This window comes from Macaca thibetana, chromosome 6 (genome assembly GCF_024542745.1).
Source record: "Macaca thibetana thibetana isolate TM-01 chromosome 6, ASM2454274v1, whole genome shotgun sequence".
Taxonomy (NCBI): Eukaryota; Metazoa; Chordata; class Mammalia; order Primates; family Cercopithecidae; genus Macaca; species Macaca thibetana.
The window spans coordinates 133,410,808-133,423,708 of record NC_065583.1 but is presented as its reverse complement, the minus strand read 5'-3'; the positions used below and the strand labels follow the sequence as shown (position 1 = coordinate 133,423,708).

General features: G+C 39.6%; 2 protein-coding genes across 12 annotated transcripts in view; one reads left to right on the top strand and one right to left on the bottom strand.

Moving 5' to 3' along the window:
• The window catches only part of SUB1 (SUB1 regulator of transcription), a 731,929-nt gene that overhangs the window by 479,934 nt on the left and 239,094 nt on the right, over window positions 1–12,901 (bottom strand). The window lies entirely within an intron of this gene.
• GOLPH3 (golgi phosphoprotein 3) overlaps window positions 1–12,901 on the top strand; it is a 57,594-nt gene that overhangs the window by 40,774 nt on the left and 3,919 nt on the right. Inside the window, exon 3 of the mRNA XM_050793861.1 lies at window positions 5,252–5,366. Within this exon, the coding sequence (XP_050649818.1) occupies window positions 5,252–5,366 (115 nt within the window). The remainder of the gene's footprint in view (window positions 1–5,251; window positions 5,367–12,901) is intronic.

Genomic DNA, 12,901 nt, shown 5'->3' with positions numbered 1-12,901 from the left:
TTTTCTAGTATATAGAGTTGCTATTCGAATCTGGTGCCCTTCTGATTTTCTTTTCCCTTTTTTTTTTTTTGGATACAGTGTCTCACACCATTTCCCGGGCTGGAGGGTGGTTGGTATGATCTTGGTTCACTGCAACCTCTGCCTTCCAAGTAGCTGGGACTACATAGGTATGTGCCATCATGCCTGGCTAATTTTTTTTTTTTTTTGACACCAAGTGTCGCTCTGTCACCCAGGCCAGAGTGCAGTTGGTGCCATCTCAGCTCACTGCAATCTCCGCCTCCCGGATTCAAGCGATTCTCCTGCTCCAGCCTCCCTAGTAGATGGGACTACAGGCATGCACCACCACACCTGGCCAATTTTTTTTTTTTTTGTATTTTTAGTAGAGATGGGGTTTCACCATATTGGTCAGGCTGGTCTCGAACTCTTGACCTCAAATGATCCACCTGCCTCCCAAAGTGCTGAGATTACAGGCGTGAGCCACCGCGCCCAGCCTCCGGGCTAATTTTTTTAAAAACATTTTTGTTAGAGATAAGGTCTTACTTTATTGTCCAGGCTGGTCTTGAATGCTTGGGTTCAAGTGATCCTCATGCCTTGGCCTCGCAAAGAGCTGGGATTACGGGTGTGAGCCAGTGTGCCAGGGCTCCTTCTGATTTTTCAATCTTATTGTTGTTTTTTTTCCTCTAGAAGCATTTGGAATCTTCTGTTATCCTTGTAGGTGTTCTGAAATTGTACGATATGCTTTAATGTGGGTCATTTTAAATTCATTATGCATTAATTTTTTCAGTCTGGAAATGTGTATATTTTGGTTTTGAAAACTTGTATTTCTCATGTCTTTTGCCCTCTATTTTTCTAGAACTCTAAATTGGATATGGACTTCTTGACTACTATTTTTTTTTTTTTTTTTTTTTGAGAAGGAGTCTCGCTCTGTAGCTCAGGCTGGAGCGCAGTGGCACGATCTTGGCTCACTGCAAGCTCCGCCTTCCAGGTTCACACCATTCTCCTGCCTCAGCCTCCCGAGTAGCTGGGACTACCTTGGCTACTCTTAAAGAGTTGTCTTCTAACCTTTCTGTTGAGATTTTATTGTGGCTCTTGTGTTTTTGATTTCCATGAGCTTCCTTTTTAAAAAATTGTAGTTTGTTTTATGGGTGTAATACCTTCTTTTAGACTTCTGGGGATATCACACGTTTTTTGAAAATTTCCTTCGTCTGTATTATATCTGTTTCTTCAGAGTTCTTATTTTCTTTTTTTGGTCTCTTCTGTGTTGGAAACTTTCTTTCACATGTTATCCTTGATCATCTATTTATATTTAGGAATGTCTCCCGTCCCCCCAAAAAAAGAAGCTAAATAAAAATTACATGTTTGAATAGAACATGTTTATTTGTGAACCACACCTACTACTGAATTTTTAAAAGAAATTAGAACTAACTCGAGTCACTAACAAGTTGTAAGCAGAAGCAGTGGAATGCCATGGTAAGATTTCCCTGTTAGAAAGATCAGTGAGGATAATGGATTGAAAAGGCTAAAACTAGTTTAGGGAAATTAGTTAAGAGGCTTATCTTAATCCAAGTGAAAAACAACCTGATTAGGCAGACCAGAATATAGTTGTCCCTCAGTATCTGTGGGCAGTTGGTTCTAGGACTCCCCTCAAATATCAAAATCTATGGATGCTCAAGTTTCTTATATAAAATTTTGTAGTGTGTGCATATAACCTATGCACATCCTCTCCTATACTTTATATCATCCCCAGATGACTTACAATACCTAATACAATGTAAATGCTGTGTAAACAATTGTTACACTGTGTTTTTAAATTTGTATTATTTTTCCTGAATATTTTTGATCCTCAGTTGGTAGCATCTGTAGATACGGAAGGCTGACTATAATGGCAAGGTGATGGGAAAAAAAGTGATATATTTGAGGGAGATTTAGGGGACAGAACTTCATAAGAAAAAGTGATTCACCTGTACCCAGGCTATGGTGTCCCTGACATAAGATCCGTTGCAAATGGATGTGCGTGGGCAAGCTCTGAGGCCAAATTGCAATAAATAAAAGGAATGAGTGGGATGTAAGAAGTGGTGGCATGGCCACAGTATTTAGATGTAACTTTTTCTCTTGAGGCTCTGCTTTATTTTCTTGTGCTCTCTCACCCTTTACTGAAAGCATGGTCTAGAATAGCACTGTTTGATGGAACTTTGTTTGATGATGAAAATGGTCTGTATGTTCAATATGGTAGCTGCTAGCTACATACATCTATGAGCCAGACACTTAAGCACTTGAAATTTGACTACTGCACATTGACATATGGTGTTAATAAAAACATACACTGAATACACTGGATTTTTGGTTTTAGTATGGAAAAATATATTAAATACCTCAATTTAAAAATACTTATTGTATGTTAATATTTTGGTTGTATTTGGTTAAATCAAAATATTAAAATTAATTTTGCCTTTTTTTCCTTCTAAAATATAACTACTAGAAAATTTAAGAATAGATTTGTGGCTTGTATTGTATTTTTATATTTCGACTGGTCATGATGTCACAGAGGTAGATACTGTATGTATATTTTTAATTTTTTATAAATTGACAAAGTAAAGGACACTTTGAGGACAAGTTTAAGAGAGGACTATCACATTTTAAAAGTAACGTTAAATTGGCTGCGCACGGTGGCTCATGCCTGTAATTCCAGCACTTTGGGAGGACGAGGTGGGCAGATCACAAGGTCAGGAGTTCAAGACCAGCCTGGCCAACTTGATGAAACTCTCTACTAAATACAAAATATTACTAAAAATACAAAAATTAGCCGGGTGTGTTGGTGTGCGCCTGTAATCCCAGCTATTTGGGAGTCTGAGGCAGGATAATTGCTTGAACCCAGGAGGTGGAGGTTGCAGTGAGCTGAGATCGCACCATTGCACTCTAGGCCGGGCAACAGAGCGAGACTCCATCTCAAAAAAAAAAAAAAAAGTAATGTTAAATTTTATAACATTTAAAGAGCTAACATTATAAAATAATACAATGGATTTAATTTTGATATTGTGGAATTTTATCTAGAAATTTATAGCTTAGCCAACAACGTGAATGAAGGCTATAGGGATCTAATACTTGTCTAAAGCAGTGTAACATTTTCCCTTCCATCCCTCCCTCTGGATTTTTCCACTTTTAAAATGGATTCTATATCTCAATGTAGCTTTTTTTTAGAAACAGAGTTTTGTTCTTGTCACCCAGGCTGGAGTGCAATGGTGCAGTCTTGGGTCACTGCAACTTCCACCTCCCGGGTTCAAGCGATTCTCCTGCCTCAGCCTCCCGAGTAGCTGGGTTTACAGGTGTGTGCCACCACGCCTGGCTAATTTTTGTATTATTAGTAGAGACCAGGTTTCACCATGTTGGCCAGGCTGGTCTCGAACTCCTGACCTCAGGTGATCCACCCATCTTGGCCTCCCAAAGTGCTGGGATTATAGAAGTGAACCACCGCCCCCAGCCTCAGCGTAGCTTTTTAAAAAAAAGTTGCAGTATTTAAAAAATGTATGTAATCAAAGCTATTGATAATTTCTTTAAGCTTTCTGCTAGTGGGGACAATTTTTAAAGAAACCTTTCAGGACCAGGTGCAGTGGCTCATGCCTGTAATCCCAACACTTTGGGCGGCCGAGGTAGGTGGATTACCTGAGGTTGGGAGTTCGAGACCAGCCTGACCAACTTGGAGAAATCCCGTCCCTACTAAAAATACAAAATTAGCCAGGCGTGGTGGTGCATGCCTATTATTCCAGCTACTCGGGAGGCTGAGGCAGCAGAATCGCCTATACTGGGGAGGTGGAGGTTTGCAGTGAGCCGAGACTGCACCACTGTACTCCAGCCTGTGTGACAAGAGCAAAACTCCGTTTCCAAAAAAAAGGAACCAAGAAACCTTTCTTACCTCTAAAATTATATTTCCTATTTAAATCTTTATCTTTTATTGCAATATAAGCTCAGAAGAGCCAAGTCTTAATTTTTGCTCCTAATTTGTTAGCCAGTTTTAATGACATTTATTTAAAAATTCATTTCTTCACTGATGTGAAATACCACCTTTATAATATAAGGTTGAATACCCTATGTCTGAAATGCTTGAGAACAGAAATGTTTAAGATTTTGGAATTTTTTGGATTTTGGAATATTTTATTATACTTAAGCATTCCTGACCTGAAAATTTAAAATCCAGAATATTCCAATGGATGCATGTTGGTGCTCAAAAAGTTTCAGATTTTGAAGGAGTTCGGATTTTCAAATTAGGGATGTTCAACCTGTACTGAATTCTTAATTATAGTTTAGTCTTATTTTTGGAACTAATAATGCTTAAATGAATTTCTGGATCACATAGTCCAAGGTTCACTGATGAAAAGAGTCAGTGAGTATAAACTGTCCTAGCATGTTGCTTTACTAATTATTGCACAGTAGTTGTTTTTTTTTTTTCGGGGGGGCGGGGGACGGAGTTTTCCTCTTGTTGCCCAGGCTAGAGTGCAGTGGCACGATCTCGGCCCACTGCAACCTCCGCCTCCTGGGTTCAAGCAATTCTCCTACCTCAACCTCCATAGTAGCTGGGATTAAGGTACCCACCACCATGCCCAGCTAATTTTTTGTGTTTTTAGTAGAGATGGGGTTTCATCATTTTGGCCAGGCTGGTCTTGAACTCCTGACCTCAGGAGATCCACTTGCCTTGGCCTCCCAAAGTGCTTGGATTACAGGAATGAGCCACCATGCCCGGCTAGTAGCTTTCTTTTCTTTTCCCTTTGAGACAGAGTCTCACTCTGTCATCCAGGCTGGAGTACAGTGGCGTGATCTTGGCTTACTGCAACCTCTGCCTCCTGGGTTCGAATGACTCTCCCACCTCAGCTACCCGAGTAGCTGGGATTACAGGTGTGCACCACCACACCTGGCTAATTTTTGTATTTTTAGTAGAGACAGGGTTTCGCCATGTGGGGCCAGGCTGGTATTGAACTCCTGGCTTCAAGTGATCTGCTTGCCTCAGCCTCTCCCTGGGATTCAGGCATGAGCTACTGAGTCCAGCCAGTTTTCATTCATTATTATGTCTAATCTGGTTAGGTTAAGTATTGGATTTCCTTAACATAAAAGTACTTTAAAATCTGAACTTTGATATTACATGAACGCTTGAGGCTTTAAGCATAATGAATTATTTATATAATTGTTTAGTTTTCATTTAATGAGATCAAGTCAGAAAAGGCATCAGTGCATCTTTTCATTCTTTTTGCTTTCTTTTTAGGTAATCTGTAAGTCGGATGCTCCAACAGGGGATGTTCTTCTTGATGAAGCTCTGAAGCATGTTAAGGAAACTCAGCCTCCAGAAACGGTCCAGAACTGGATTGAATTACTTAGTGGTAAGCTTCTGTGAATAAACCAAAAACCAATTTCTGTTTAAAAGATTATGTAAAAGTTTAAATCCTTTAGAAAGGAACTATACAACATAGCTAGAAGCATGTTTAGTTATTTAGGCACACTTGAAAGTTATCAGTCATAGAGTGAAGAAGTAATGGTTTTTATAAAATTTCATTCTCTTTAACAATACTGAATAGTTACAGAATGAGAAGGTAATATTCTTTTCTTAGAGCTCCTGTGTTCTTTATCAAAATTACCACATGCTACCTTAATCTGGATAGGCTAGGTTAAGCTGTGGTAGTAACAAACCCCAAAACCTCAGTTGCTTAAAACAACCATTCATTTCTCATTCAGGCTGTCATTCAGTCACAGGCTACCTCATCCTCACTCTGGCAGCCAGGCAGATGGAGCCACCACCACCTGGAGCAGCATCAGTCACTGTCATGAAAGGAGGAATAGCATAGCACATCACTCTGGCTTTTAAGTTTCTAATGATAAATGACATGTGGTTCACATTTCATTGATCAGAGCAAATCACACAGTCTCCCCTAACTGCAAGGAGACAGGGAAGTGCAAACTTAGGGAGGAGTATGTGAAAAGTTTGGTTGATAGCGTGGAGGACTATGACATTTATGTTAAAGTTATCTTTATATTAACATGATGTGAGTTTTCTTATAGATAAGCAGGATTTCTAAAAGTCCTATTATGGGGATATTCTGTCAGTAAAAGAGGTTTTTTTAGGGGTTGGGGGACTAGTCAAGTGAAGCAGTGTGAGTGGGAGGGAACAAAGAAATCTAACTGTGATCAGTTAGCTGTAATTAACTGCTATACTTGGACCAGCTGATTTTGTTTATACATAAATATTTTTCTTTTTAAGAGACACGGTCTCACTCTGTTGCCTAGGCTGGAGTGCAGTGGCATGATCCTAACTCACTGTAACCTTGAACTAACTCCTGGGCTCAAGTGATCTACAGCCTCTGCCTCAGCCTCTAGAGTAGCTAAGACTACAGGTGTGTGCCACCATGCCTCGCTAGGTTTTTTCAAATTTTATTTTTTGGCTAGGCATGGTGGCTCATGCCTGTAATCCCAGTACCTTGGGGGTCTGAGGTGGGTGAATCTCCTGAGCTCAGGAGTTCCAAGACCAGCCTGGACAACCTGGTGAAACCCTGTTTTTACCAAAAAATACAGAACATTAGCCAGATGTAGTGGCACATGCCTGTGGTCCCAGCTACTTGGGAAGCTGAGGTGGGAGAATTGCTTGAGCCTAGGAGACAGAGGTTGCAGTGAGCCAAGATAATGGCACTGCACTCCAGCCTGGCTGACAGAGTAAGACCCCATCTCAAGAAAAAAATTATTTTTTGTAGAGATAGGACCTTGCTGTGTTGCTCAGGGTTGTCTTGAGCTCCTGGCCTCAAGTGGTGCTCCGTCGAGGCTTCCCTGAGCGCTGGGACTGTAAGCATGAGTCTCCATGCTCAGCCTGTATTTATTTGTTTATTTAAAAATTAAGTACACACCATTTTTAGCTAACAGGGCAATAATGGGCACTTTACACTTAGGGTAAGGTTCATTCTTTTTTCTTATTGGTAGAGAACATAAACGTATTCTTGATAAATTTGCATTTTTGTTGGATAACCCTCTTGTAGCTCTAATTTTCCTTTTTATCTCATTGAGTGAGAGTAACTCTGACTTACACTTTTCCCCCCTTTATGCTTATTAGAGTTGTCTTCAGTTGTAATTTCTTTTGCAAGAATCTTTTAAAATTACTTTGCCCGTTTGATGAGGGCTTGTTGGGTTAAAACTAGATGATATTACCTGCAAATTCACTTAATTATCACAAATACCCATCACATTGTCAGTGCTTTCTGAGTTAGCCTCTCATGTATGCCTATTAGTGACATGCAGCCATCTAACAGACTCAGGGTGTTAATGTCAACTCTATATGTTAAATATTAGCAAACATAATGTTTTAAGATAGAAATAGAACTACTAATAATGTTTATACTGTGATGGATCATTTTGTACATTGTCTAGAGAGCATTGGCTTAACCAGTCTTTGGATCTTTCTCATGTTCTGCTGCCAGTGTTGGCCCATGACTGCTTCTGGTGTTGCAAATTAGAATTTGTAATTTGGTTCTCAACTGACCAAAAGAAGGGTTTCTCAAAGTTGTGGTGAATTTTTTTTGGCAGATGTGTTACAGTGCTAAAGATTCTTTTTGTGGAATGTAGAGTGGGCTTTGCCTTCACTTTCCTGTTCTGAAATCCATCTTACACTTAACTGTTAAGTAACATTTTGTAAATGAAACTTATCAATATAAATGCTAACTGAACTTGGTTCTCACCTTTGGCTGCTGTTGCACTGTCCCCACTTGATTAAGCAGTGAAAAGATGAGAAGTCTAAAAGCCTTTCTCACAAGTATGTAAATACAGTTAGGATTTTGCAAAACAATGTCTATTTGGATTAGAAATTTGGGTAAAATGTGAGACTAATACTTACCAAGGTTCTTTAAAAAACAATATCCTGTGAGTTTTAGCTTGGCTATTGATGCCAGAACATTGCCTGTAGCACTTGAGTTGCTTGCTCTTGACATGCATTGGGAATGCTGCCACTTCAGAATAAAGGAACAGAATCCAGAGTGGGAGAAGGAAAAAAAGGACATTTTTTTTAAAGTTAAGAAAATAAGAAAATATCTCCTGGCAAATAACATGTAAAAAGAAGAAAAGAAAAAATATCTACTACTCACCTAATTGAAAGTATCAAGATACCAGCTTGCTGATTTTTTAGTTGTAGTAAAATATATATAAGGTAACTTTTACCGTTTTTACTATATTTAGGCATACAGTTATTTGGCTAGTTTGCTGATTTTAGATTTTTAAAAATTTTCTGTTGCTTCAATATGCGGTGTGGTATCAAACACTAGTTACTGCACTAGTTATTGACATATGTGCTATGAAATTTAAAAGGTGCTCCCAGACTGAAAGAATCTTAAAATCCATTTGAGGAACAGTTTTATACATCTAATAATTTAACAGATGAGAGTTTGACAGTGTGGTTCTCTGAAAGTTCAGTAGTTCAGAGAAAAGAAAAATCCTTGGGAACTTTAGTAATTACAAGAGGAAGTGAAACTTAGATTAGGCCTTTGAAGGGTAAGAATGAAATGCAAAGAAAGAAATGTACTTGTTCAGAGGGATTCCTTGCCGAGAAGCCAAGGAATGTTTTAATAAAGAACAGTTTATTTACCTAGGGTAGAGGATACCCAGGGGCTCATTTTATTATTATTTATACTGTACATGTATACATGTTAAAACTGTTGGCCAGGGGCGGTGGCTCACACCTGTGATCCCAGCACTTTGGGAGGCCGAGGTGGGTGGATCACGATGTCAGGAGATAGAGACCATCCTGGCTAACACAGTGAAACCCTGTCTCTACTAAAAATACAAAAAATTAACCGAGCGTGGTGGTGGGCGCCTGTGGTCCCAGCTACTCGGGAAGCTGAGGCAGGAGAATGGTGTGAACCCGGGAGGTGGAGCTTGCAGTGAGCCGAGATCGCGCCACTGCACCCCAGCCTGGGTGACAGAGCGAGAGTCTGTCTCAAAAAAAACAAAACAAACAAAAAAGACTGTTGATAAATTTTAAATATTTTCTGTTTTTTTTTTTTTTTTTTTTTTTTTTTTTTTTTGAGACAGAGTCTCACTCAGTTGCCCAGGCTGGAGTGCAGTGGTGCGATCTCGGCTCACTGCAAGCTACACCTCCTGGGTTCACGCTGTTCTCCTGCCTCAGCCTTCCAAGTAGCTGGGACTACAGGCTCCCGCCGCCACACCCGGCTAATTTTTTGCATTTTTAGTAGAGACAGGGTTTCACTGTGTTAGCCAGGATGGTCTCGATCTCCTGACCTCGTGATCTGCCTGCCTCGGCCTCCCAAAGTGCTGGGATTACAGGTGTGAACCACCGTGCCCGGCCAACATTTTCTAATAATTTAAAAGTATACATATGTTTGACTTGACGCAAGTTGAGAGACTACTGTATTTTGTTTTGTTTTGTCTCTGAGATAAAGTCTCGCCATCACCCAGGCTTTAGGGCAGTGATGCAGTTACTGCAGTCTTGACCTCCCAGGCTCAGTTGATCCTCCTGCCTCAGCCTCCCAGGTAGCTGGGACTACAGGCATGTACCACCATGCCCAGCTAATTTTTGTATTTTTTTGGTAGAGATGGGGTTTCATCATGTTGCCCAGGCTAAGCCTACTGTTAAAGAATATTTTTTAGCTTCTGAAATCTTAAGGCATGGTTGACCAGTTTGGTCACAAGGAATCACTACACTGCCAAATTTATGGCCAAAGCTGCTTTTAGTTTTGTAACACAATGTCAAGGAAGATAAGTGTTCTTTGCAGTGAAATGATTGAGGTACCTGTCAGCATGTCATTCTCCACTGAAGCGATTGTTGGGCAGTGGACATGAATAATCTTTAAATAACTTTTCCTCTCCATATTTACTTCTCACAATTTCCTTTACAAAAAAAGTAAATATGAATAGATTAATTACATTTTAAATTTGCTTGTATGACTTGTAAAGTCTTTTCACATATATGGTGAATAATTTAGGGACTGAGGACTAACAGCTTGGATCACAGTAACATAAGTATTCACTATTTTAAAAATTGAAGCAGCGAAATCTGTAGAAGCTAGTCAAACTTTTATTGCATCTTTTCCTCAGAGATCCATCTATTGTCTTCCCATCCCACTTACACTGATGTCTTAATTATGCTCAACTCAGGTGTGACTTTATTCTTTTGATTTAGCTTAATTCTTCGAAAAGGCAGAAATTCTGGAATACCAAGATACTTTGACCACTTGGTTATTACTTTGTGCCTTTTTTCTGTACCACAAATACTGTTAAACAACATTTGGGATATTTCCTACATGGCTTTAGCCTTCTGCTCTTTAGATTTCTTCATTTTTTTCTAACACTTGAGGAGATCTGAATAATCTTCTCTTTGTTGGAGTGAGCACATGGGTTTACCCTCTTCCCAGGGAATTACTACAAGATAAGATGGTGGCTGGCTCCCTTTTTATTGCTTCCTTTGAGGCAGAAATGATTGCCAGTAGGAAGGTCCAGTCATAAGTGGAATACTTTATTTGAAGGTGGGTCTTTGTTTAGGCTCTTCTCATTTTTACTAGAAACATTAAACTATAAGTTAGCATACTTTGGAATTGGGAAATTTCCACAGGAACTTCTGTAAAATTTACTAAGTGTAAATTTTCACTGTTTGCAATACGTAAGTTTTAACTGAGGATAAGGTGAGGATAAACCTTAGCATAAGTTCAGTATAAGAGACAGGAGTCATAAACTAGTAATCCCACTTACTTCCCATGAGAAAAAATATAGAGCAGCATTAGAGGGATGTGTGTGTGGGGTAGGGGGTATTTTTTTGGGGGGAGTGGAGAGCTGCAAAGAGAAGTTTAACTGTAGATCTCTCAGAATAATTCATTTCTTGATTTTTCCCCCCTGTTGTTTGGCATTCGATGTTGTTTGGCTAAGATGTCTCTGGAGCATAGAATTCCTTCCTATTTGGCTTTGGAAGGTAAAATAAAAATGGATGGCTTGGGAGTCATTTATTCTGCTATACTTTGGTTTTGTGACTACATAAACATATTAAGTCTGTGATACCAAATTAAAATTGATAGGGGATAATACTTTGATAACTTAACAAATTATTCTTTACATAGTTAATCTTAGGATTGAACTGTAGTTTTTAAAATAGGCTTTTATGTAAGTTTGGTTGTTTATTATTTTATGTTGCATTAGTTTAAATTTCCCTAAATCATATAACACAATAGTTACCCAATTCTAGCCTAGTGTCTTAGGCTGTCTAACACCTGCCATTGACGTTAGAAAACTAAAAGCAAAACTCATACTATTGAAAGATACAGCAGTTATTTATTGGTGAGACATTGGGTTTACACAATTACAAAAAGATGGAAGTGGCCGGGCGCAGTGGCTCACACCTATAACTCCAGCACTTTGGGAGGCTGAGGCGGGTGGATCATGATGTGTCAGGAGATCGAGACCATCCCAGCTAACACGATGAAACCCCGTCTCTACTAAAAATACAAAACATTAGCCGGGCGTGGTGGCGGGCACCTGTAGTCCCAGCTACTTGGGAGGCTGAGACAGGAGAATGATGTGAACCCAGGAGGGGGAGCTTGCGTGAGCTGAGATCGCTCCACTGCACTCCAGCCTGGGCGACAGAGCGAGACTCCGTCTCAAAAAAAAAAAGATGGAAGTTACACACTGTTGAAGGATGTGTGCCTCTACTCCAGGGCTTATGCTATTCTGCTGCCTATGTACTTTGTTGTTTCTTTTGCCTGGAATTCAGGCTTCTCTCCCTTTTGTTAGGATATGGTGAATCCTGCTGGATTTCAAGATTTAGCTTGAAGATCCTTTTTTTCTGTAACTTTCCTATGAAATACCCCATCACATTAAACCATAGTCATTTCTTACCCTCTAGGCACTTTGTTCACATTGTTCTTATGGCCCTATTCCCATTTTCTTCTGGCCAGTATAGTTGGTTCTAATATGTAATATATTATGAATGTGACTTTCACTTGATTTTAAATTCCTTCAAGGTTAGAGATATATCCTAATGTTCGTATTCTCAGTACCTAACAGGGTTCTTAGAACATTATAAATACTTTAAATTCTGCCAGAATGTTTATTCTGCACAAATAGCTAACATTTACTGAGAGCTCACCATGTGTTAGACTTTGTTCTAAGAACTTGATATATCATTTAATCCTCGTGATAGCCCTATGAGCTTGATAAATTTGTTACTTTCACCTTATAGATGAGTAAATGGAGAAATAGATTAAGATAACTTGCACTAGGACACTAGCAGTTTTTGTTTTGTTTTGTTTTGTTGTGGGTTTTTGTTTTTGAGACAGAGTCATGTTCTTGTCACCCAGGCTGGAGTGCAGTGGCGCAATCTCGACTCACTGCAACCTCTGCCTCACAGATTCAAGCGATTCTGCTGCCTCAGCCTCCCGAGTAGCCAGGATTACAGGCACCTGCTATCATGCCCGGCTAATTTTTGTATTTTTAGTAGAGGTGGGGTTTCACCTTGTTGGCCAGGCTGGCCTTGAACTCCTAACCTCAAGTGATCTGCTCACCTTGGCCTCCCAAAGTGCTGGGATTACAAGCATACCCCCCTCAACGCCTGGCCCCGGCTAACTTGTATATTTTTGTAGAGACAGAGTTTTACCATGTTGCCTAGACTGGGACTGTTTCTGTTGACTTCCCCCTTACTCCTAGTTTTAGGTCACTGTTGTGCTGCTTTGCAAGTTTAGTGATTTTTTTTTTTTTGACTTGGATGCTGGACACTGTGAATGTTAAGTGATGAATTTTATGGTCTTTCTTTAAAGAGTGTTGAATTTTGTCTTGGTAAGCAACTAAGTTACTTGTGGATCAGCTTGCTTTTAATCTTTTTGCTTTTGTTTTTAGATTTTGAGATGGAGTTTCACTCTTGTTGCCTAGGCTGGAGTGCAGT